General features: G+C 51.0%; 4 protein-coding genes across 5 annotated transcripts in view; 1 reads left to right on the top strand and 3 right to left on the bottom strand.

Annotated features, from left to right (window-relative positions):
- Positions 1–801: 801 nt before the first annotated feature.
- Positions 802–3211, bottom strand: Cyc1 (cytochrome c1). The gene is made up of 7 exons (XM_006989334.4): positions 3038–3211; positions 2248–2444; positions 2039–2165; positions 1793–1950; positions 1548–1708; positions 1172–1272; positions 802–1089 (listed from the first exon to the last, which is right to left on the bottom strand). The coding sequence occupies exons 1-7, from the start codon at positions 3164–3166 to the stop codon at positions 985–987; spliced, it is 978 nt and encodes a 325-aa protein (XP_006989396.1). The 5' UTR covers positions 3167–3211; the 3' UTR covers positions 802–984.
- Positions 3212–14168: 10957 nt separating this feature from the next.
- Positions 14169–17631, bottom strand: Gpaa1 (glycosylphosphatidylinositol anchor attachment 1). Its single transcript, XM_006989331.4, has 12 exons — positions 17442–17631; positions 16989–17168; positions 16794–16905; positions 16423–16570; positions 16245–16346; positions 15962–16158; positions 15692–15888; positions 15449–15602; positions 15199–15294; positions 14856–15046; positions 14594–14764; positions 14169–14474 (listed from the first exon to the last, which is right to left on the bottom strand). Exons 1-12 carry the CDS (start codon positions 17513–17515, stop codon positions 14231–14233), a joined length of 1866 nt encoding a protein of 621 aa, XP_006989393.1. The 5' UTR covers positions 17516–17631; the 3' UTR covers positions 14169–14230.
- A 26-nt stretch (positions 17632–17657) lies between these two features.
- Oplah (5-oxoprolinase, ATP-hydrolysing) overlaps positions 17658–23454 on the top strand; it is a 29748-nt gene continuing 23951 nt past the window's right edge. The window contains exon 1 of one of the 2 annotated variants that reach the window (XM_042264901.2): positions 17658–17804. In XM_042264901.2, coding sequence (XP_042120835.2) covers positions 17678–17804 — 127 coding nt within the window. In that variant the 5' untranslated portion in view covers positions 17658–17677. Of the gene's footprint in view, positions 17871–23454 lie in introns of both variants that reach the window. The other variant, XM_016007708.3, reaches the window with a different exon arrangement.
- Exosc4 (exosome component 4) lies at positions 18767–20590 on the bottom strand. Its single transcript, XM_006989333.4, has 3 exons — positions 20369–20590; positions 19297–19503; positions 18767–19176 (listed from the first exon to the last, which is right to left on the bottom strand). Exons 1-3 carry the CDS (start codon positions 20537–20539, stop codon positions 18817–18819), a joined length of 738 nt encoding a protein of 245 aa, XP_006989395.1. The 5' UTR covers positions 20540–20590; the 3' UTR covers positions 18767–18816.

Here is a 23454-nt window from a genome sequence, read left to right as displayed (position 1 = left end):
GACTCATGAGTCTCATTTACCAGGTGATCCTCCTGATAACCTATGTCACCCCTCTTTATGAATAGAGGTACCATGCCACTTTATGAATCTAGTCACGGCCAGTTTGGCCTAGACTACTAGGTATCATTCCCTGATAAATACCAGACACTTCCACATATATCTCCAGCACAACCCTTTTATCTGTTCAGCCCAGACTAAGGAGACATCCCAGCTACCCTCTGCCTGTCTACTCCCAATTGCTCAACATTTCTGAGAACTTCTTCATCTTCCCAGATAGCACTGATCCACCGATACTGCTCCAGGTCTTCCTGAAGATCTAGAGGCTCCCTGCTGCCATCAGTATGGAAGTGGAGTTGTTGGGTACTCTAATAACCCCCTTTCTAGCTCTGCCAACGCATATCCACTCTGCTGAATGGTGCTGCTCCTTCTTTTTTAGTAAAACACTTTTGAGACTGGGGGTGAGGGGGTTTGCCTACATGTATGCCTTTGTACTACATTTGTGCAGTGCCTTTGGAGGCCAGAAGAGTACGTCAGATTCCCTGGGACTGGAGTGAAGAATGGTTTAGAACCACCATGTGAATGCTGGAAACAGAACCTGGGTCTTCTAGAAGAGCAGCAACTAGTGCTCTTAACTGCTAAGCCATCTCTCTAGTCCTAATGGTGCTGTTCTTAGCAGCCAATTTTTGCATTCTGACCCACATCTCTCAGATACTAGTTGGGAAGGAAACAATATTGCAGGGAAATATGGGTTCCAGGGTTCCTTGGACACGTGGATTTCAGTCATTGAACAGATAAAATGTGTATGTTGAGAAACTTAATTTATTCCCACAATGAGGGCTGAAGGAAGATCAGAAGCAAGAGTCTGGTCTCCTACCCCATTTCCTTGTATCAGATGAAAAGGAGCTAGGCCTGAAAAGGCCTAGGACTGTTCCTGGGCTGCTGAGGGCTTGTTCAGGCAAGACGACAAGAAGATACTAGGCAGGGTCACTTGGGCGGTCGATATGCCAGCTTTCGACTCTTCAAGACTGACCACTTATGTCGTTTCATGGCATAGGTCAGGGGCAGCAGCATGCCCATCATCAACAACATCTGGGAACAAAGCAAGTTCAGAAAAGGTAGACAGGAAAGACCCCTTCCCTATGCCCACTGTGACCTTGGCCCAACCCTTCACCTTGAGCCCCATGCGTTTCCGATGGTCATGTTCCGGCTCCGATGCCCATCGAAGGAAGGTGGCAACATCCTTGGCTACTTGAGACATGGTAGCTGGGGTGCCTGGGCCAAGGACAAATAGTCACGGCTACCTTTGGAGGCTTGTGCCAATCCAGGGTAACCCTCTGAGCACTGTGTTCCAAAGAGGCAGGGACTGGCCATTACCAAAACTTCAAAGGGATAGGAACCCTACAGAACTATGAAAGTTGTCCCCAAAGCCTTTTCAGATCTGCACAGTTAACAAACATTCCAGGTGAGAAGGGAGCAGACCTCTAGACCCAGGAATATAAGGGAAGTATGCTGGGAGTAGGAAAGGACCCATGGTCAAGGACACTCACCATCATCATACTCCAAGACTTCGTTGTAGATGGGAGGAGCCATGCCAATGGCCTGGCCAGGAAAGTAAGGGTTGAAGTAGAGGCCTTCTCGCAATGACACCCCAGTGGGGGGTTCACAGTAGCCAGTTAGCAAGGAGAATACATAGTCCTCACCACCATGCCTAGAACCAGACCCATGGCTCAGTCCTTAACACAAGGCTGATTTCCTTATGTTTCCAGCCCCACACTCTGGGCAGCCCATGTACCTAGCTCGCACGATGTAGCTGAGGTCCGGGGGTAAGGCTCCATTGTTAGCAGCTCTGGCAGCCTCAGGGTTGGGGTATGGTTTTGGAAGATAGTCAGACAGCTTCCCTGGCCTCATGAACATCTCTCCATCCTCATTAGGGCCATCCTGGAACTCCACCTGCCACCAAGAATCCCATCACAATCCTTCAATCTCTCAGGTAGAAGCCCCAACCCCTGAGTCCTCCACCTCCTCTTGGCCCCTGCACCTCCTCAGCCATCGCCTTCGCTTCTTCCTCCGTGTAGCACACTCCCACCAGGTGGCGGTAAGCCACATATTCCATGCTGTGGCAGGAAGAGCACACCTGCTTGTATACCTGGAAACCCCTTCGGATGCTAAAGAGAGAGAGGTTTGGAGAAACTGAAGATTACAGTTCACCTAGAAACGTCCACCCCCACCCCGCCGCTACACACCCACCTGGTGTGGTCCAAGGAGGAGAGGAGGCCACGGTGAGACCATGGGTAGCTGGGGGGGTGCAGCTCCAGGTCACTGGCACTCACAGCAGAATGCAGAGCCACAGCTAGCCCTGCACCCCCTGCCGCCAGCATGCCCAACGCTGACAGCATCACCTTCCGGCCCCGGGAAAGGCCAGACTTCGAGGACAAGGACACTGCCTGCAAGAGCCCCGCTCAGCACCTGCCAAGACCCCACCCGCCCACCTGGGGATCTGAATGGGCGCCCATCTCTTGCACTCACCCACCCACCACTGACCACCGCCCGCAGAGCGCCAGCGGCCCACTGCCTGCCGCATCCCTCCCTGCAGCCCACACCCCAGCCACAGCTCGGCTTTGTAGAGCAGGCGAAGAGTGTGCTCTTGGAGCTGACACCGGGAGACAGGCCTGAGTGACCAAGAGTGCCGCAGCAGACCAAGGTCACCCGCAGCCGGCTGAGGTCAGGCTGGGGTCACCTGAGGGCATCAGCCAGGTCTAGACAGCTGGCTTCGGGAGGCGTTCTGGGCGAGCCCTTCGCAGGAATCTCCCGCCCCGACCCCACCACAGCTGGACCCTGGGCTCAGACCAGCGTGCCCGGTCGCTCCGAGGCGTGGGCACCCAGCCTGGCTTCCCGAGAGCGCCGGCCCGTCAGCGGGGACCCTGCCGGGTCGTAGGAGGTCCGTGGGGTACCGATGCCGGCGCGCGCCCGGAGCCTCCCCGCCGTGACCTTCAGGGCGGAGGGGCGCGCGGTGGCCGGGGCCCACGCCAGTACTCACCTGCGGTGTCCGCAATGGAAGCTGCCGGGACCGCGCACCCCCCAGCAGGCCCGGAGCACTTGCGCCCGGAAGCCCTACGCCCCGCGGGCCCAGCACCGACCGGCGAAGCGAAGCCGCCGCCGCCGCCATGTCGGCCCCCTTTAGTGCGGCCGCCGTTCCCGTCGGCCCCTGCGGGCCGACGAGAACTCAGACCGCGCGAGAGCAAGGCAGTGGGTGGGTCCAGGCGGAGCTGGGTGCGGAGCTGTCCATCAGAGAGGGCTGGGGCTGTAACCTTGTCCAGCTCGTCTAGTCCCCCGGAAGTTACCGTTGAGCCTGGCCGCGACTCTAATCACAGTAACAAGAGCTGTCCTTTGTTGTTGTTTGTTTTTGCCCTTTCTGTCTCATTACGTCCATCGCCGCAGCCGGCGAGTTTCTTTACTCTACTCCCAGTCCCTTCACCAGGACCCTGCGGATCCCGCTCCCCCAGATGAGTCACCGTCGCCAGAGAGCTAAGAGCCGCCTGCCGGTCCAGGACCAGTGTGGCGGCTGCAGTAGCTCCCCTGCTCTACAGGCGACCCCGACCTTTAAACCCTCGTATAAACTCCATATGACGACTTCCTCACTGAGAACATACCTAAATGGGGTATCCCATGATTTGCTGTCCTTCTGGATGTTAAGCTCCCTTAAAGTAAGGAATTGATCACCCCTGGCATTTGACGCTACCTTTTTTTTTTTTTTAGTCCAAACTGGCACCGTGTATGGGTGGTTTGGAGCTCTGCACTTCAGGAATTCCTTTGCCATTACTTTTAGGGTGACTCCAATAATGAGTTTGACCACATGAAACAATTTATCTGATACATCAGTTTTCAAGAAACAAGAATGCCTGACCTATAAACTGGAAATGAGGAATCAATTATTAGACACTATCCCTGTGGAAGTCTTGCCTTAGACTCAAATCCTCTGTTCTCCACATGTCCCGAACATTAAATGATACTTAATCTAAAGCACTAAAGGAAGGCTGAGGTGTAACTCAGTTGGTTGTTTGCCTAGGGTGCACAAAACTTTGGGTTCCATCCCCAGCACACACATATGCACCTGCACATTAAAAAGAAAAACCAACTTTTAAAGTACAGTATAAGCAAAAACAAACACAAAAAATTGGCATAGTGGCTTATGCATATAATCCAAGCATTTGGGAGACGAGGTAGGAATACTGCCAAGAATTCAAGGCCAACCTGGGCTACATAAAGAATACCAGGTCAGCCAAGGCAATATAGTTGGAATAACAAAAAAAGACTTAACGAGTTGGCTCATCCGGTAATGGTGTTTGCCACCAAACCTGAGGACCTGAGTTCAGTTCCAGGAATCCATGATAGAAGTTGAGAACTGACTCCTGCCGATTGTTCTCTGATCTTGACATACATACCATGGTATGCATGCAAGCACAAATACACACCACACATACCAAAAAAAAAGGGGGGGGGACTCAGCACAAGGAGGCAGGTGCAAGCAGGTCTGTGTGTTGGGGGCCAGCCAGGGACACATAGTTAGACCCTGTCTCAAAAACAAAAGAGAACCCAAAAGGTAGCTGAAAACCAATCAAAAGCCTAAATTTAATTTTAAATTACATTTAAAATTTTATTGGAGGGGGGCATGTTCACACCTCATTGAGTGTGTGAAGATCAGAAAATAACTCTGGCACTCAGTTCTCCCCTTCCTCCATGTGGGTAGGTTTGATAACAGGCGTTTTTACTTACTGAGCAAGCTCACTGCTCCCAACAGCTAAGTATAAAACTATAAAACACAGTAATAAATCTTTATAACCTTGGGCTAGGCAATAGTTTCTTTCTTTCTTTTTTTTTTCTTTTTCTTTTTTCTTTGTTTTTGAGACAGGGTTTCTCTGCATAGCCCAGGCTGTCCTGGAACTCACTCTGTAGACCAGCCTGGCCTTGAACTCACAGAGATCCTCCTGCTTCTGCCACCTAAGTTCTAGAATTAAAGGCATGTGTCACCACAGCCAAAAGCATAAATAACCAAAGAAACATTAATAGATTGGACTTCTTCAAAATTAAATTATTTTTCTTGTATCAAATAACTCAATAGAGAGATAGCTGCTTTTCCAGAGGACCTCGATTCATGTAGGTACCCAGTCCCTACATGGCAGTTCATAAACCTCCATAACTCCTGCCCCAGAGGATCTGATTCCTGTGTCCGCCCTCGGAGAGTACCAGGTACATAGTACACAGGCATCCATGCAGTCAAACCACACAGATACATTAAATGAATTTAAAGAAAAAGAGCAGCACTCACCTTTTTTTTAATACACAAGGGTGTCTTTCAAGGTTTACGTTCTTCAAGTGGGCTCCCGGGGAAACCTGACTATGTAGGGAGTTTGGAAGAGCATAGGTTTCTTACACAATGAAAAATCGTGTCAAGGTGTTGGAGGTCAAAGTGGCAACCCACCAAATCAAGCATAAGCAATTGGACCCCCGGATTAAAGATCTTTGCAGGCAGCCACAGCTCCTGTGTGTTCATGATGGCAGCTGCTGTGTTATTATCCAAAAGACAGCTTTTGATAGCACTGCACTTATTCTTCTGCTTTTGATAGTCTTTCTGTGTCTCTGTCTCTGTGATGTTCTGGGAACATTGCAGAAAGTCAGAATGCTATTTACCATTTCACTGTTGATTGTTCCTTCCGAAAAGCATATCATTTCAGCTTCTGTGTCATTTCATGTGCTGGTCCCTCTGCCAGGAATGTCTTTTTATTTTTTTCCCCTGTTTTCATTTTTTTAAAGGATTTTATTTTTTTTTATTTATTTTTTTATTTTTTATTTTTTTGGTTTTTCGAGACAGGGTTTCTCTGTGTAGCTTTGCGCCTTTCCTGGAGCTCACTTGGTAGCCCAGGCTGGCCTCGAACTCACAGAGATCCGCCTGGCTCTGCCTCCCGAGTGCTGGGATTAAAGGCGTGTGCCACCACCGCCCGGCCGGATTTTATTTTTATTTATTTATTTTTTATGTGTGGAGAGCAAAGAAGCCTTGAGTGGATGTGTATTATTGACAATGGCTTATGCCTCAGACTCATGGGTCTGAAAGGAAGGCATTTTTTTACATTTATTTATTTATTATTTGTAAAGCCTTCCTCTGGTCCTTATGCAGATGTTGGCAGCATGTGCAGTAAAAACCTAGCAACTGCAGCTTCGTTCTTTAGGATGCCTGTAACCTGAGACTGCTCTCCTATAGAGACTTCCTACGGAGACTAAGTCCTCTTCCCTGTGCTGTACATAATAAATGTGCTGACATTCTGTGTACCAGGCTCTCTCGTGGGCCACCATCCAGCTCCCAAATCATGACATGGAGACTTATTATTAGTTTTGAATGCTTGGTCTAGCTTAGGCTCCTTTCTGGCTCTTCCCCGCGCCCCCCCTCCCCCAGACAGGGTTTCTCTGTGTAGCTTTGGAGCCATTCTTCATTCCCTCAGCACCCGGGTCAGGTTTCCAGTACCAAGCCAAGTAGAGATGGATGAGGTGTTTGTCTATATATGTGTGTCTGTGAATATGCACATGGCATGCAGGTGCCCAAGGAGACCAGGAGAGGGTGTTGGGGGGGAGTTACAGGTGGGTGTGGGCCACCTGATGTGGGTGCCAGGAACTGAACTACTATCTGCTGCAAGAGCCAAAGTGCCCTTAACTGTTGAGCCATCTTCCATATTTATTTTACTATTACTTTTGCTCTCTGGTCTCAACTAGGTGGATCTCTTCTGTATCGACAGAAAGTACCTCCCCCCCCCCCATCCCCGGAGCTGAGGACTGAATCCAGGGCTGTGTGCTTGCTAGGCAAGCACTCTACCCCTGAGCTAAATCCCCAACCCCCAGAAAGTATCCTTTACTTAATTATGTATCTTAGAATCTAGCACATGCATACAAAAACATATGTCAATTTTTTTTGTTGAAAAAATAAAGGAAAAAGTCACTATAATAAGAGAAAAGATAACTCTAAAAATCGGAGAAAAGGTTCACAAATTGTATGTCTTAAAGGGGCTTAAAGTCAGGCATGGTGGTGCACACCTTTAATCTCAGCACTTGGGAGGCAGAGGCAGGTGGATCTCTGTGAGTCTGAGGCCAGCCTAGTCTATAGAGCAAGATCCAGGACAGCCAGAGCTACATAGTGAGACCCTGAATCAACCCCTCCCCCACAAAGAGGGGAGAGACTACTATGCAGTATATATGGAGAACTTTTGGGTTTTTTTTTTTTTTTTTTTTTTTTTTTTTTGGTTTTACAAGACAGAGTTTCTTTGTGTGTAGGCCTGGCTGTCCATAAACTCATTCTGTAGACCAGGCTGGCTGGAGATCATATTCACCTGCCTCTGCCTCTCGAGTGCTGGGATTAAAGGCATAAGCCACGACTGCTGGCTCAGAACTTTCACAACTTAATGAAAAGGAAAACTGGGTTAGATGGCTCAGAGACTGGCTGACTTACTAGTACTAAAACGGCAAATCAAGAGATGAAAAATATAAGCCTGGCAGTGGCGGCCCATGCCTTTAATCCCCCACTCAGGAGGCAGAGGTAGGAGGATCTCTGTGAGTTCAAGGCAAGTCTGGTCTACAGAGCAGGTCCCAAGACAGTCAGGGATACACAGATATCCTGTCTCGAAAAATACACACACACACACACACACACACACACACACACACACACACACAGAGAGAGAGAGAGAGAGAGAGAGAGAGAGAGAGAACAATACAAAATAGCAATAAATTCATGAAAAGATGTTCAATAGCACTGAATATTAGAGAAATATAAGCCAGAATTCCAACTTGATGTGACTTCATACCTACACTTGGCTGTAATGTAAGCAACAAAATGGACAGTGGTAAGTGTTAATTAGTGTCTTTGTTAGTTTTCTATTGCTGTGAAGGGACACCATGACCAACGCAACTCTTCTAAAAGAAATCATTTAATTGGGGGCTTGCCTACAGTTTCAGAGGTGAGTCCATAACTATCACAGCAGGGAGCAGAGCAGCAGACCAGCAGGCATGGTGCTGGTGCCGTAGCTGAGAGTTTATATCCTAATCCGAAAGGTGGAGGCAGAGAGGGAGTGGCTGGGCCTGACCTGGGCTTTTGAAATGTCAAAACTCACCTCTAGTGACACACCTCCAACAAGGCCCCACGTCCTGATCCTTCCCAAAACAGTTCTACCAACGAGGGACCAAGCATTCAAATATATAAACCTATGGGAGGGGCATTTTCATTCAACTAACAGTGAATATGTAGAGAAACTGGAGTCCTCATACAGTTCTGGTGGGGATGTAAGATGATTTAACTCATTTGAAAAATGAGTCTGGCAGTTCTTCACAATGTTAAACACAAATTACTGTCCTGGAACTTGTTCTGTAGACCAGGCTGGCCTCAAATACACAATCTCTTGAGTGCTAGGATTAAAGGCGTATACCACCACCACTCAGCTGAACTACTGCATTTTCATTGGGTTTCTAACTTAGTAACTGAATGCTTTCTCCCTTCAGGACCCCCTTCATGCTATACATTACACCCTTCTCTGTCACTGGCCCACACCTTTAATCCCAGCATTTGGAAGGTAAGGCAGGAGGGTTGCCTAGAGTTCTAGGCCACAGAGGTGGCTACAAGAGGTTCTGGGCTACAAGGTGAAACTGTCTCAGGAAGAAAAAAAAAGTATGTCCACACAAAAGTCGGAACATGAAACAACCCTAATAATGTCTACCAACTGATGGATAGACAAAACATGGCATATACATATGGGTGGACTATTTAATTCCATCGTGAGAAGCGAAATATGGTACAAGCTCCAGCATGGATAAATCTTGATCTCATCAGATTAAGTAGAAATCAGACATGTAAGACCACACATATATGATTCCATTCTTATGAAAGTCTACACAGGTGAGTGTACGAAAGCAGGAAGTACACTAATCGTGCCGGTGGCCAGAAGGGGAAGGGAGAATGGGTCGCAAGTGCTGAGGGGTACAGGGATTTTCTGGAGTGATGACCATGTTCTGCCATGGCAGGTGGGAGCTGACTGCAAGCTAAGGAGACGAGTGAGCAGCGTGAGTACCTTGGGTAAAGTGGCCATTCTGTGAAGAGCTTCATACTCAGCCCGCCACAACAAATCTCTGTGATGGCTGAAGTCCAGAAAGGAGCAGCCCCAGCCTGGAAGCAGCAGAGTAGCGAGAGGCCCCCACAATGTGGGTAGAGGTGAGGCAGGAGGCTGCCATCAGGAGGGACAAGTGGCAAGGGGTATTGTCTCACAACTTGCCGAGGGGTGTGTAAAATAGGTGTCTGTTCACCCCAAAGAGAAAGAGCCCAACAGAGCCCAAGCACCTTGAGCAAGTCAAGAAGGAGCCCAGTAGTTCTCACTGTTGGTTGGCTCTAACACTGAAAATAGCTCAAGCGCCAGAGCCAGGTGGAAAACAGCCCATCCCTCGACAATGCATGTATAGACTTGGGCCAGGGTAACCTCTCTGGGTGCAGGAACAGTAAGCTGACACCTACCTCTCTTCACTCACGTCTGAGTCAGTCCAGCTTGGTGAGTGAGTGAGTAGACTGGGGTTACTCACAGAGCAAAGGCAGCTGTACAACCACAAAGTTCCACCCTGGCAACGTTATTCCTCATATAATTTTCACAGTGTGCAGTTGGGTAAGAGGGGATGATGACTAGAATTTAAAAGAAGAGTCCCCTGAGGGTAGTGCTCCCTCTGAAAGACAATGTAAGTAGCCCCATTACCATAGTCTTAGATATCTATTGTATAGTTCTGTTGACTTCATTGCCTTGTCTGCTGGCCAAGGTCTCCATAGCCACTCAAATCTGTTTCAAGCTGCCACTGACTGAATCAAGCTGAGAAGAAATCGCTAAACAGTAAGTGTGAACTCCCAAAAGGCCAGGGGATAGCTCTCGAGGAGAGACTCTTTTTAGGTCTGGGGAGCTGTGAGGGCTCTGGATAGAAGGGACATGCAAGACGAGGGGTGTACAAGTTATTCGGCCATAGTCAAGTGGAATTACATGGGTTGACATCAGAAACGGGTGCTTGGCTGGATACTTGGCGTGGGCATGGGTGAGAAGGTAGCTTGAGACTGTAGGAGAGTTCAGTACACTGGGGCCCGTCTACACCAGGAGATGGTGTGATTTGATAAAGCGTATGAGTGGGGTGCAGAGGGTGCCACAGGACAGTATGTCACAGGATCTGGCTGTGGGGTGGCTGCTGGGGGAGAAGCAGAGCTCCCCTTCTAGCTCTAGGCCTCCCAGTTATCCACCCTGGCCTCTCAGTGCCTCTACCCCTCATTACATGTCCTGCAAGCCATCCTCCCTGCTTCAGAAATACACACCTCTCCAACTTTAGACATAAGCCACATGGGCAACAACCCTGTAACATTGCCCTCGCCTCCTGACCTGTCCTCCACATAGTTCCAGCTCTCCCATGCAGGCACAGGCACCTCTGTACATCCCAGCACAGGCTAAGAGAGTCCCCCGGCTTCTTACAGTTCACCCCCTTCAGCACACAGCCTTTGCTCAGCAGCAGCATGGACTTTCCAGTTTTTCAGGCAGCTCACTTCCTGTGGGACCTTGGTGATCCTTCCTCTGCTCTATTCCCACAGCCAGCTCCTCTTTCTGTCCAGGCCCTCAGCTGGAGAGGCCATCCTGGCACTGTCCTCCCAAGGGCACATCTTGCCTAGAAGGCAAGCTATCATCAGAACGCCTGCTGTCTACGAGGACCTTGTCCTGCCTGCCCTCTGCTGAGAGCAAGCACTCAGGAAACACAGGCAGAAAAACAGAAGCAATGAACAAGGGAATCTAGGTTCCCACAACCATTAGTGCAGAGCTGACTCCCTGGTACTTCGGCCAGCTTCCCCGGTTTTCTGGGTTTAGAGGGACCCAGGATGTGGCTGCTGAGGATGGCTTAGAGTCTCTTTCTGGACTGTGTTTCCTAAACTCTTCCCTCCTTAGCACTCTCATTCAGCAAATGCATACAAATATTCTTCCAGTTTGCTTGGCTCTATGCTGGACTGTGTCAGGAAAAAAAAAAATAGCCTTCATGGTGCTAATGCCCTGGTATATAAAGGCTGGCAGTAACCAAATGAGAACACCTCTCCAAGCCCCCTACAGTTAAAAGACATATCCAATCAAGATTTTTTTTTTAAAGAAGGCGCGCACACACACACACACACACACACACACACACACACACACACACACACACACCAAAAACAAAACCAAAAGAACCTGTCTTCTTCCATCTAAGTTCCCATGATCCCAGTCTCTGTCCTTCTTTCTCACAGGGGTACACCAGAGCTGAGCTTTTCTCACAGCTATCACCACCCCCATCCATCACCTAATATTTCTAACCCTACTCAGCCCTATAGGTCTTTAAATAAATGGCAGCCCATCTTGCCGAGTGGCAATGAATCGGTGTTAGAAAACCACATAAAGTAGAATTTGTTTCTCTTCCCAAGTTAAGTCTTGCTCAGCCATCCAGAGCACCCTTTCTGTCACCCACCACCACCACCACTCCAACAGGGCTTTATGTCCCAGCTTTCAGGTTTCTTATGTTCCAACCATAACTTCAGAAAGTCAAAGTGGGTCAAAGAGCAGTCTCTCTGGGGAAGGGCTCTTCTGAGTGTGTACCTATTTCCATCCCTCTAGCCTTAACAGCACAGCATCATGGCTAGGCCTACTGAGTAGGCCTACAGGTTTCATTCAGGGTGATCTGCTCACATCCAAGTTGGACTCTGTGACTAAGAAAGGCAAAAAGGAATGTCAAGGGGCAAGTGCAACTGTGTCAGCCCCAAAACGACATATTTAGGACCTTATACTTATTCCTGGCACATCTCAATTACACCCTTAGACCAATTTTGTGTGTCACATACACAGCCCAGGCTCAAAATATTCCTGCCTCAAGCTGTGTGTGAGGATTACAGGCATGAACTATAATACTTTTTGGGTTTTTTGTTTTTGTTTTTTGACAGTGTTTCCATATGTTGCTCAAAGTCTCTTGTAATCCTCTTGCATCAAGGCCTTCCAAGTAGCTAGGACCATATGCAGATACCATCCACTGCTTCCACTATTGTTTAGAGATGCACTATGTAACCCAGGCTGGCCTCAAACTCCTGGTCCCTCTGCTTCTGCCCTGAAGAGGGTAAGGATTATTACAGTCATGTCACCATGCCTAGTTACCTCACACTTTGAGGGGAAAAAAATGTACACATGATATCAGTGAAAATCAAGACCAATTCCCTCCTCCTCAACAAATGTTTACTGTTCCTTCTCAATGTTCATTAGCTGAAAAACACTCTAGATATGTTCCGAACTCCTGTGAAATGACTGTTTAGCTTTCTTCCTCTCTATGTTCCCTAAATAGATATATGTCCACTTGTGATTTAAGTGACTGCTAAAGTTCTATTAAAAACAGCTGAGGCCAAACACCAGGCCAGATGCAGGGAGGGGATTCTGTACCAGATAACAGCTCCAAGACAAGAGGCACACAGACAAGGTTTCCTAGCTAAGTTAACAGGGGAAGGAAGGCCTATGATATACCCAGGATGCAGCACTCCTGAGAGCACAGGTAGGAAGCAGGCTGGAATAGGGCCTTAAGGATCAAAAACTGGCAACTCAATTACCACAGTGAGCTGCCACACATCCCCTCCATGTGTAACCCATAGGCTCCTACCCGGGTAGATCAGTGGTCTCCTCAGGGGATCCCAAAGAAACTTTATTTTTTTTTTAAATTTATTCTTCTCTCATACATTACATCCAGACTGCGGTTTCCCCTCTCTCCACTCCTACCCAAAGAAACTTTAAAATAAATGTTGTGTATATGCCTATATGCATGTTGTGGTGCATGTATGGCCAGAGGACCACTTGTGGGAGCTGGCCCTCTCTTTCCACCACGTGGGTCCCCGGGATCAAAGTCAGGTTGTCAAACCAGTAACAGATGCCTTTACCTAGCGAGCCATCCCTCTAGCTCCGACGGAAATTCTTTGAGAAGCACATGTACCTCCCAAGGCCAAGAGGAACCACTCATGGAAGATGACTCCATCAGAGGTGTCTAAGAGGAGGGTCCTGAGTCGGTGCGAATGGATTCTCCAGCCTTCTTGGGCAGAGCAGTTGTGTCTCCCTCCCAAACACTGAAGCCCCTGCTGGGCAGTGTGAAGGCGCCTCAGGACCTGCGGCTTGTTTTTGTTGTGGTTGTCGTTTTAACTTTAGTGTCTCGGGGCTGGAGAGATGGCTCAGTGGTTAAGAGCACTGACTGCTCTTCCAGAGGTCCTGAGTTCAATTCCCAGCAACCATATGGTGGCTCACAACCATCTAATGAGATCTGATGCCCTCTTCTGGCCTGCAGTCATATATGCTGTATACATAATAAATAAATAAATCTTTAAAAAAATAAAAGAAAAAAACTTTAGTGTCTCTGGCCAAGGCACTGTTGCCTTCCAATGAGGTGTCTCCGGTTTCTGACGTGGTCCTAACATCACTAAGAGCCACACTTCCTTCCTTCTTTCACAAAAGGTACTGTGGTTCCTTCCAGGGATCCTGTAACAACCTGCTTCCTTCTGTGCTGGCCTGCCAGTGCCCCCATGCTTTGGGGCTCTTGTCTCTCTCGGTCTACTGTTTCCGGGCACTTTCTACTAGGCTGACTTCTGTCTCTAGTGGGCACCTCTCCTTGGCTTCTGCTCCTATGAGTAAAGCCTGGTGTTCCCTCTACTCCATAGACAGCCCACACCCAAGTTCTAGCCTTGCCTAGAAACAGCCTTGTCTAAACAGTCTCAAGTTTAGCCTTGGCCCAAACCCCACGCCTCCTAAGACTCCAGCTCCTTTGTCCTCCCAGCTCAGACTACGGATGGTACTGTGTGGTCTCTGAGGGCCTCGGCTCCTGTCAGGCCCTCCAGCCCTGGCTGCAAATTACCTGGGCCTGGCTCCCCACCCTGCAGGACTGGGGGCAGCTGGGGGCACCTCTGCACTTGCCCCTTCGCAGTCCACCTGAAGCTCTCCTCTAGATGTTGACGACGCCAGGCTCCCCCTTCAGCCGTCAAGACAGAAGCACCAGGGTGGCGCCTCCAGAGCTGAGTAGGAATGCCAAGCAAATTGCTAGGGGTTTCGAGTAGACAGTGGGCCAGGACCCCAAAGAACAGAGACAGAGTTCTTGTTTATTTCCCAGGGTGGAGGTAGAACGGAGGCTCGGGGATCCCTTACTTCCAGAAGAGAACATTCCAGAAAAGCAGCCAGCAGGGGTACAGACCCAAGGCCAGTATTGGGAAGAGGAGGGCTCCATAGGTGTAGTGTTCCAGCACACCCTGAGCCAACGCTGTCAGGAAGAGCTGCCAGCCCTCTGCTAGAGACAGTGGGACCTCCTGCAGCCCCCGCCACAGGAACAGGCTACCGAGGAGTGTGACTGCTGGACTTGTCACCACCAGCAGGGCAGCATACAGGGGCCTGGGTGGAAGGGCAAGATTTAAGTATGTGCCATGGTGAATGCCAAGAATGGAATGAATGAGGGTTAGCTCTGGGGAGGGGTAAAAGTCCTGGGGGAAAAGAGGTTGACCAGCACATACCGGGGTCCATGGGGCTTGGTGAGTGCAGCAGCAGGGACCATGGTGGCCGCCAGCAGGAAACCCAGGGAGAAATTAGTGAGAGCAATGCAACCCAGCTGCAGGGCTAGGTAGATCAGGGCCACCAGCTTCAGCGCCATCCAGCCTCGGTCTGGGACCTGTGAGCTGACCACTCTGCAAGGTAAGGTAGGTTCAAGGGTAGTTCAGAAGCCAACTAAGTATGGGGGAGGGGGGGCACCTCCACTTGTCCAGCCCAGCCACTCACCGGTGGGTGTTGTGGGGAAGAGCGAGGCCAGCCACATAGATTGCTAGCAGTGTCAACACGACGGCCTCAGCTTCAGCCACTGGGAAATGCTGAGCAGCTATATGTTGGCCCAGCACAGGCAGGGCATAGAGGGCCAAACCCATGGCCTGAGAGATCAGTAGGGGCGCCATAAGGGAGGCCAGGCCCACGCCCTGCAGAGCACACGGGAACTTGGAGTTAGCCAGAAGCACAGGGGAGCCCCCCAAAGACTCAGAGAACCCCTCCAGCTGAGGCCACATGGTAACAGAAAGCGCTGTTGGGGACTCTAGAAACCCACTCTAGCAGCAAAAGAGTATGGTATTACCTGTGTTGCCGAAGTTGGAGCCCCAGGGCCAGGCGCCTTCCCAGCCTCTTCGGGGCTCACTCCAGCCTCATGTAACTGCATCCACAGCTCCAGGGCATGGACCAAGTCAAGGACCCCAACAAGACATTGGATGGGAGATCATGGGCTCACTTCCCCACCCCCACAGCAGGATGAAGGACTGTCCTCAGCTTATAGGTAAGGGATTTGAGGCTGGCCGCCCGTGAGCAGTGAGAGTGAAGACGGAGGATATCTTGAGTCCGAGGACCAGGAGCAGGAAGCCAGCGGCCGGCATGTAGAGGCCAATGGAGACAAAGCGGGAGAGGGCTGGCAGCAGGTAGAAGAAGAAGGACTGGTGTAGGCGCTCCAGGAGGTGGTTGAGTTTGCGGAACATGCCCTCCAGAGCCCTGTCAGGAGCACAGTCAGGTCAGGACCAGCCATCCTCTCGCCCCAGCTAGATAGTGCCTTCAACACGGAAAGGGGTCCAGAGACTTACTTGCCCACTGCCATCAAGTCATACTTGTATTGGCGGAAGCTATTGATGCCACGGAGGGTGAGGGCCTCCACTCGGTACCGCAGGAAAAGGCCGTGGGGGCCGTGGGGCCGGCCCGAGGCCTGCCGCAGGACCATGAGGAGCAGCGTCTGCAGACCCTGCAGTGGCCCTTCCAGTGATGTCCAGTCCTGGGGCTGCAGCTTTGGAGGCATGGGGACAGGATCAGATTCACCCCTTACCATAGGCCCCATGCTCCCAAGCGGGTGGTCCCACCTTGCCCTGGAGTGTACATAACAGCCCCCCTTTCTGGCAGAAGGTCTGGAAGAGGTTGAGCAGATCAAGGTTGGGCAGCTGACCATTGAGTCCCTCCACAGTCACATCGAGGCTGGTGACCACATCACTGCTCAGCTCCAGGGCCACAGCTGCCTGAATGGCTCCAGCCCTTCCCTGCAGGGGAGACGACTGTATGCCTGTAGGAGCAAGCAATGAGCACTAGGGGGCACTAGTGAGGCTAGTTGACACCGAGAGACCCAAGCAAGACTAGGGCAACACCTACCTGTAACATTAATGTCATGGTAGGCTTCAAGCCAAGCCTCAGTGCCCAGAAGATCATGCTCTGTTACCAGGAAGATTATATCTTTGGCCCAGTAAATCTGCCCTGGAAGCCAAAGGTAGGGTCAGCAGGGCCTGGGGCATTGGTCAAACTCTCCCTGACCCAGAGCCCCAGAGCCTACCTCGGAAATGGGCAGCGAGTGCCAACAGCAGCCCCACGGCCTGGCTATTTGTAGAGTCTGGACCACAGGGTACAGTAAGTACCAGGGACTCGGTGCTGGCAGCACGTGGTGCCCGGAGGATGCCATACACATTGGTACCTGACACCATCTGCACAAAGTGTTGGTGGGAAAGCCTCAGTAGACCCTACAGAAGACCGGCTGAAGCCTGCCTTCTTTCCCGGCACCACAACGCCCACCACCAAAGGTTTTCCAGACACCCCTCCCACTGAGTTTCTTGGTTCCAGGGCACTTCAACAAGACATCCAGCCCAGACCACCCCCTTCTAAGGTGCTTCCCCCCCCCGCCCCGGGCACACCCCTTTCCCTCAATACATAGCGCTCGTGGGTCTCATCCGGGAAGGGCAGTTTGCGGGAGAAGCTCTGAGTGTAGACCTCTAGCCCTACGGATCGCATCGACTTCTCCAGCCAGGCCACTGGCAGAGCCCTGGAGACATAAAGATAGGCTCTGAGCAGAGCGCCCTGGTCTCGGCCGCCCCCGGAGTCCCCAGCCCTCTGCTAGGCACTCACCCTGACTTCCTACGGTGGGCAGCGAAGTCCCGGGCAAAGTTCCGGGCGCGCTCTCCACCTACAAACTGCTCCTCCACCATGGTGGAGCCCATGGCATTCTCCGACATGTAAGTGCGCTGGGTTAGCGGCGGGAAAGCCAGCGCTAAAAACCAGGCGATGCCGGCCACGTAGCTCAGCACGCTGCGAGAGAGCACAGAGGGGCCCCGGGAATTAGGCCGACAAGGGTCGCCAGCTCGTGGCTTTCCGCCACTTGCTCCAGGGGGTCGATAGGATGGCCCAAGCCATGAAGACTCCGAGGCGCCGTATCAGGAACGGATCGGGACTGGAGTTCAGAGCTCAGGGTCTGTGTGACGGCTGCAGAGAGGGGCCAGCCCCTGGAGCAGTAGCCACGAGCGGACCCGCAACAGCCCAAGTCCCCGGGAGTGCCCCCCTCCTGCCCCGTGCCGCCCTCACCAGAGCGGAGTGTTGAGGCGCAGGACGAAGCGGGCGAGCGCGCGCCGGCGCACCGGGTCCGACAGGAGACCCATGGCGGCGCGGGGGCTCCGCTCCGGCCGCCCCCTGAGACCTCCGAGTGCACGGCTCCCGTCAGACCCGGCGGGCGCCCTGTGCAGCCTTTACTTCCGGTCCCGGGCTCCGTCGCGCCATTGCGCATGGTCGAGGTAGGAATCGCTGGGAACCGGGCTTTGCGCATGCCCGAGCGGCCGGAGGCTGGACAGCTGCAGGATGTGGTCCCGGCAGCGGGCGGAAACGGAGCCTGGGACTGGGGAACGGCTGGCGGACAGCCTCTGGAAGGGCAGGACCCTGGCGGAGCTGAAGGTAGGGCAGCGGTAGTGCGCCAGCCTTAAAGTTCTCAGGAGTCTGAGAAGACGATGTGTAACGCAGGTGGGTGGAGCACTCAAATGCCCGCTGAAGCGAGATGTGAATGAATGTGTCGTATGACATAAGGGCCCTATGGGAACTGATCAGGCATTGAGTTATTCCTGGGGATGTCAAGAACCTTAAGACAGTGGGCTCACCCGAGTCGTGGACCCAGAACCAAGGTCACTAAGGTCAGGTATAAGGGTACTGGAAAGATGGTACCCTCCCGTTGGCCACACGGAGGTGAGTGGAGTACAAAGTGGAAAGCATACTGCTTCTGTCCAACCACAAGACACCGGCATAGTTGGGTGAGTTGGTGACCAGAGGACAACCGGGTGGATGAAGGCAGTTTGTCTAAAAGGGTGCAGAGGTAAGGGTCACAGCTGAGGACAGATGGCCAAGAGGTAACAAGGGCTTGTTATCCTTTTAGAGCCCAAGTGGCAGAAAAGGCCCAAGGAGATTCCTGAGGAAAGAAGACATCAGGCCAGAGGTTCTCAACCTTCCTAACGCTTCAAACCCTTTAATACAGTTCCTCATGTTGTGGTGACCCCCAACCATGAATTTATTTCATTGCTACTTCATAACTGTAATTTTACTACTGCTATGAATCCTAATGTAACTGTCTGGTATGCAGGATATCTGATATTTGACCCCCAAAGGGTTTGAGACCCACGTGTTGAGAACCGATGTGTTGGTCTAGCCTTACGTCTCTATGATGGGCAACCGTAGCCCGCTGAGTTCTACCTCAGCCTTGTGCTCAGGTCCCAGATGGGCTGTGTGAACATGCGTGTTCCTTTAGTGTGAGTAAGGGCTTGGGCACTCTTGCTCTTCCCAGCACAAGTGCTCTCTCCAGTTAGGGACATCAGTGCATGCCCTGCTCTGCAGGGCTCTGAGCTGCTCTGAAGTGCTGTACAGTAAGGTGTGTTCAGCAGAGGAATAGGCCTTTATTCTGGAGATGGGTGGTTGGCACTCAGTCCCCCAGTAAGACAGAAGCCTCCTGCACATGCTGCCGGACTACACGGTCCAGCAGAGTGTGCACATCTCGGGCTGCCTGGGCAGCGGCCTCTAGCACCTGCTCCAAGTGGTCTTCGTGCAGCCTTGAATCCATCTCAAGCAATGCAATCTGGCCCGAGGCTGGCAGCAGGGCCAGGGCTAGCTGGGGCCCTCCAGCTGCTTCCTCCACATGGCTGAGGTCCGCCAGTGCTGTGCCGTCCACAAAGCCAGCTGAACACGCACAGACAAAGTCCCGCATGGGTATCCCAGCGTCCATCACGGCCAGCGTGGCTGCATTCACACATGCTGCATAGGTTCCACCGTCTGCCTGCAGCACCTGCAGGGGCATCAGGACATTAGCCCCGCATCTCAACCTCCAGCATCTCAGGCCCACCTGATACCCCTGAGCCCCACCCCTGGGGGGCGGGGGAGGGGTTTGAGGCTGCAGGTAGCTCACCTGCACATAGATGTCAATCTGAGATCGTGGATGCAGCTGCGTGAGGATGGCTGCCTCGAAGGTCTGGCGTAGGTGCAGCCCCATCTCACAAGACTTACGGTCCCCATGAGGCCTTCTCTTGCGCTCACCTGTGCTGAAGGTTGCTGAACTATACTGACAGTTCACTAGGGCCCGGTCAGGCAAGGCTCGAGACCGGGAGCCCCGGATCTGGAGGAGAAAGAATGCATGAGCCAGGCCTACCTCTTGAGTCACACTCAATCCACACTTAACGACTCAACCTTCCTCCTCCTCTTCCTCTAGTGCTTCAGAAAGAAGCAGCTACTTTGCTTCCAAATCCTAGCCGGAGGGAGGATTTTCGGCTTAAGACATCTATCGCCTTTGGCAGGCTACTCTGTTCTACAGTCGCTCCATTTCCTCCCAAATTATTCCCATTGTGGCCACTGCATTTACAAACATCTGATCCGTGTCCCCTACCCACTAACATTTCACTTACCTTCCAGAGGCTTCCCATTACATGTAAAAGAAAATCTCAATGTCCCTGACCTTCAAAGCCCTGGGTCCTCACCCCCTTGGTAACCCCTCAGCTTTGATCTATTGCCGCTCTACCTACCAATCGTCGGCCCTAATGTGTTCTGTACCTGACTGTCATCCTACTTTCCGCCTAGAAAGCTGAGCTCTCATATGCTAAGCAAACTGTAAAGTGTGCGTGTTTTGCTGGCCTTCATACAGCACTGAGACACAGCAATAAAGGCAGACAATTTCATCGAGAGTCCCCGTCTTGGGAGTTTATGTTCCAGGAGAGAAACAAGCGAGGCGGAAGGCTCAGTAAAAATCGAATGCAGTTAGTAAGTGCAGAGAGGCAAGGAGAGTGATGTAGTGGCCTGGGAGGCGTCTTCCCGCCAAGATGTCAGATAATGAGCTGAGAGAAGAGGGGGTGAGCGGAGCTTCTCCAGGCCGGCTGAGGCACCTCGGAGATGATGGGGGCCCCCCTGGGGGTTGGGATTAAGCCGGAAGGTTGAGGTCTACTCTAGCGACGTGCAGCCCCGAGCCCCGCGCCGGGCCGCTTACTCGCCTCGTGGGGCCCGTAGACCACCGCCAACGCCTTGGTGTTGCCCTGCTCGATGTACGCCGAGCCGTCGGCCTGCGCGAACACGCCCATGCGCGCTTGGATCTTGCGCAGCTCCCCCGCGCGCCGACCGTCTACCCGGTAACCCTGATCCGACAGGAGCTCCAGCCCGGCCATGGTGTGCGCTCTTCGCCCCGCCTCCGAGAGCACGACACTCTGTGACCCGGGCCTCCCACGACTTACGGCTTCGGTGAACTACAGCTTCCGGTGGACTATTCCCTTTCCGGTCCGATGGAATTACGGCTCGCGGCGTCCTCGGCTTCTTCAATGTAGGGTTAGGCCGTTCTGGGCCGGGACACCGAAGGCCGGAGCCGGGTTGTTTTTTTGCAGTTCTTCCGGGGTCGGTGAAGGAGGAAGGCCCTGAAGACGGGCTTCTCCTTCCGGAGTGTTCGCTTTGTTGGAGGCTCTCGTCCCAGTGGAGACATTTTTTGGCCTTATTATTTTTTAATTACGTATCTTCATTTTTATTGTATGGATGTTTTACTTGCATTTATATCTGTTCTCCACGTATGTGCCTCGTCTTGTAGAGGTCAGAAGAGGGCATTAGATCCCCTGGGACAGGAGTTACAGGCTGCTGTGAGATGGAGGAATCGAACCTGGGTCCTCTCTCCATTTTTTTTTTTTTTTTTTTTTTGTCTTTTTGCTCGTGTAGTTTTTACAGTGACCAGTTGTGGTCACCAGTTTTGTTTGTTTGTTTGTTTTTTGGGGGGGTCTGTTTTTGAGACAAGATTTCTCTGTGTAGCCCTGGCTGTCCTGAAACTCACTCTGTAGACCAGACTGGCCTCCAACTCAGAGAGCCACCTGCATCTGCCTCCCGAGTGCTGTGCTGGAACCAAAGGCGTGCGCCACCACAGCCCGGCCAAGCATGATTTTATTTTATTTTATTTTATTTATTTATTTATTTATTTATTTATTTATTTATTTATTTATTTATTTATTTATTTAACACCCGTGATTATTTTCCTAGTTTTTTTTTTTTCATTTGCTTGATTAAATCCGTAACTTTCCCTCCCTCACCGTGCCCAGCAAGTGTTCTCTATCGCATCAATGCAAGCGATATGTACCCACAAATGCCCACAAATGTACCTGCAGCTGTATAGCTGTGTGGTAGCTTTTGGAGCTCTAGGTGTTTTTTAAGATAGGATTGTTTAGTATACACTTTTGGGTTTTCACTCAGAAAATGTGAAATCCAAAATAGTCCTGAGGGTTTGTTGTTGCTTTTTGGAATCTTGATATGTATCTCAGGTTGTTTTGTTGTTATTGTTGCTTTTTGGAGTCTTTAGGTATTTCAGGTTGGCCTATGTGTTTCTGGCTTCCTACCAGAGGCTTCCTAGTGCTGTGGTTATAGGTGGGGCCTCCACATCTGCCTTGGAGTTATGTTTTTGTTATCTGCTTCATACCCATGGGGGTAGATTTAGCAGGTTGTATTCTCACCGTTTCCTCTTAAACTGCTTCATGTGTCCCAGGGGCTTATAATTAAGGGACACTGTTCCCAGTGGAGGGCTTATGAGTCTGGATTCTAAGTTATCTTTTCTCTCCCAGAGTAAATAGTTTTGTGGTGGTTGTTTGTGAGGTGTGTGTGTGTGTGTGTGTGTGTGTGTGTGTGTGTGTGTGTGTGTGTGTGTGTTTTAAGATAAGGTCTTACTGTAGTCCCAGCTGGCGTAGAACCTGCTGCCTCTGCATGCTCAGTGCTCCACCACATCTGGCAGTTAGAAAAAACAACAACTTAGGTATTGTGTTCATACTTCTTACACATGGAAGTCAAGAGACAGCTGTGTGGAACCGATTTTCTCTTTCTACCTTTAGATGGGTTCTGAAGATTGAACTTAGGTTGTCAGACTTGGTGGCCAGTGTCTTTATCGGATGGCCTGTCTCACTGGCCCCTGACTTTTTTTTTTTTTCTTATTATAGATAAAAGACACAGCAGGTTTGTAGAAAGAAAACGAATGAAATTACCCTAGAGGTGAGCTATATTAGGAGAGTTACAGCATCATTGTCAAAGACAGCAGTGATGAGCCCCTGAAGGGGGAGAATAAGCAAAGTGTGTGCTCTGGAGAGATGGGTGTAATGTATAGCATGACAGGGGCCCCATGACAGAACTGAAGAGAGCATTCAGTTCTGAAGGATTAGGAGAGTTAGTCCATCACACCAGCCAGCGCGTGCCTTTGATCCCAGCAGAGGAGGCAGAGGCAGGAGGGTTTTTGTGAATTCGAAGCCAGCCTGCTCTACAGAGTGAGTTCCAGGACAGCCAGACCTCTATAGAGAAACCCTGTCTCAACAACAACGAAAACCAGGACCCATGTGGTGGAAAGAACTACTACTTATGGAAGTGGTCATCTGATGAGCTCCATGCCCACACTGGGCAGGCGCATAAACTGCCCCTCCCCCAGATCAATAAAGTGTCAAAATGAAGAAGTCTAGCAGTAACTCCAAGTTGTCTTATGTCTGGGAAGGGGAGGGAAAGACCTCGGAGAGATGCAGGGTTGTAGCAGCTTTTTTATCAACTCTCTGTCCATAGAGAGACTGCAGGGGGCATGGCCTGATTTCTGGGAACTGGAGCAGGTAGATCTCTGACCTAACAGTCTTGTTAGTCTTACATTTCTAGCCCTGCATATTCCAACCTTCCTATCAGTCCATTCTAATAGAAAGGATGCTGTGTCCACAGGAAGGAAAAGAGAGACTTCCCCCCCACACACACATACCCAGCACCCCTCCTCATGGAATTGGTTTCATAGTGATCATGGTCATTAACAAGGAGCTCACCCTTTTCACCTGCAGCCATCAGCATACAACCCCTGTTTAGTAATAAAGAAATGCATGTCACTATCCAAACTTAGAAATTACAACAGTGAACTGAGCGTATATGATACTGAGAAAAGAGGATGGATGGGTCTCTAAGATGGACTTCCCAAGACACACCCGTGTGGAGGACATGGGCCCCACACCTAAATGAGAGGACTGTCAGCATTTTTCTACAAGAAAGCAGGTAGCTTGGATATACTGTGTCGGGTTGGAGAAATAGTCTACCACAG

Source organism: Peromyscus maniculatus, chromosome 20 (assembly GCF_049852395.1).
Source record: "Peromyscus maniculatus bairdii isolate BWxNUB_F1_BW_parent chromosome 20, HU_Pman_BW_mat_3.1, whole genome shotgun sequence".
Lineage (NCBI taxonomy): Eukaryota > Metazoa > Chordata > Mammalia > Rodentia > Cricetidae > Peromyscus > Peromyscus maniculatus.
The sequence above is the reverse complement of the archived record's forward strand: the minus strand, read 5'-3'. Positions and strand labels throughout refer to the sequence as shown.

Bases quoted from the DNA above. Each gene is read 5' to 3' on its own strand.
- Exosc4 (XM_006989333.4), bottom strand. From the start codon at position 20,539: ATGGCCGGGCTGGAGCTCCTGTCGGATCAGGGTTACCGGGTAGACGGT. The intron at 19,504-20,368 runs GCGAGTAAGCGG...TTTCTCCTCCAG, and splicing joins TGGTCTACGGGCCCCACGAG to ATCCGGGGCTCCCGGTCTCG. The intron at 19,177-19,296 runs GTGAGCTACCTG...ATGCCCCTGCAG, and splicing joins AGATTGACATCTATGTGCAG to GTGCTGCAGGCAGACGGTGG.
- Gpaa1 (XM_006989331.4), bottom strand. From the start codon at position 17,515: ATGGGTCTCCTGTCGGACCCGGTGCGCCGGCGCGCGCTCGCCCGCTTC. The intron at 15,295-15,448 runs ATATCCTCCGTC...GACTTGGTCCAT, and splicing joins TCCTGGTCCTCGGACTCAAG to GCCCTGGAGCTGTGGATGCA. The intron at 14,765-14,855 runs GTGAGTGGCTGG...CTTACCTTGCAG, and splicing joins CTTCCCCACAACACCCACCG to AGTGGTCAGCTCACAGGTCC.
- Cyc1 (XM_006989334.4), bottom strand. From the start codon at position 3,166: ATGGCGGCGGCGGCGGCTTCGCTTCGCCGGTCGGTGCTGGGCCCGCGG. The intron at 1,273-1,547 runs GTGAGTGTCCTT...TCCTTGGCCCAG, and splicing joins AGTCTTGGAGTATGATGATG to GCACCCCAGCTACCATGTCT. The intron at 1,090-1,171 runs GTGAAGGGTTGG...CTTTGTTCCCAG, and splicing joins GGAAACGCATGGGGCTCAAG to ATGTTGTTGATGATGGGCAT.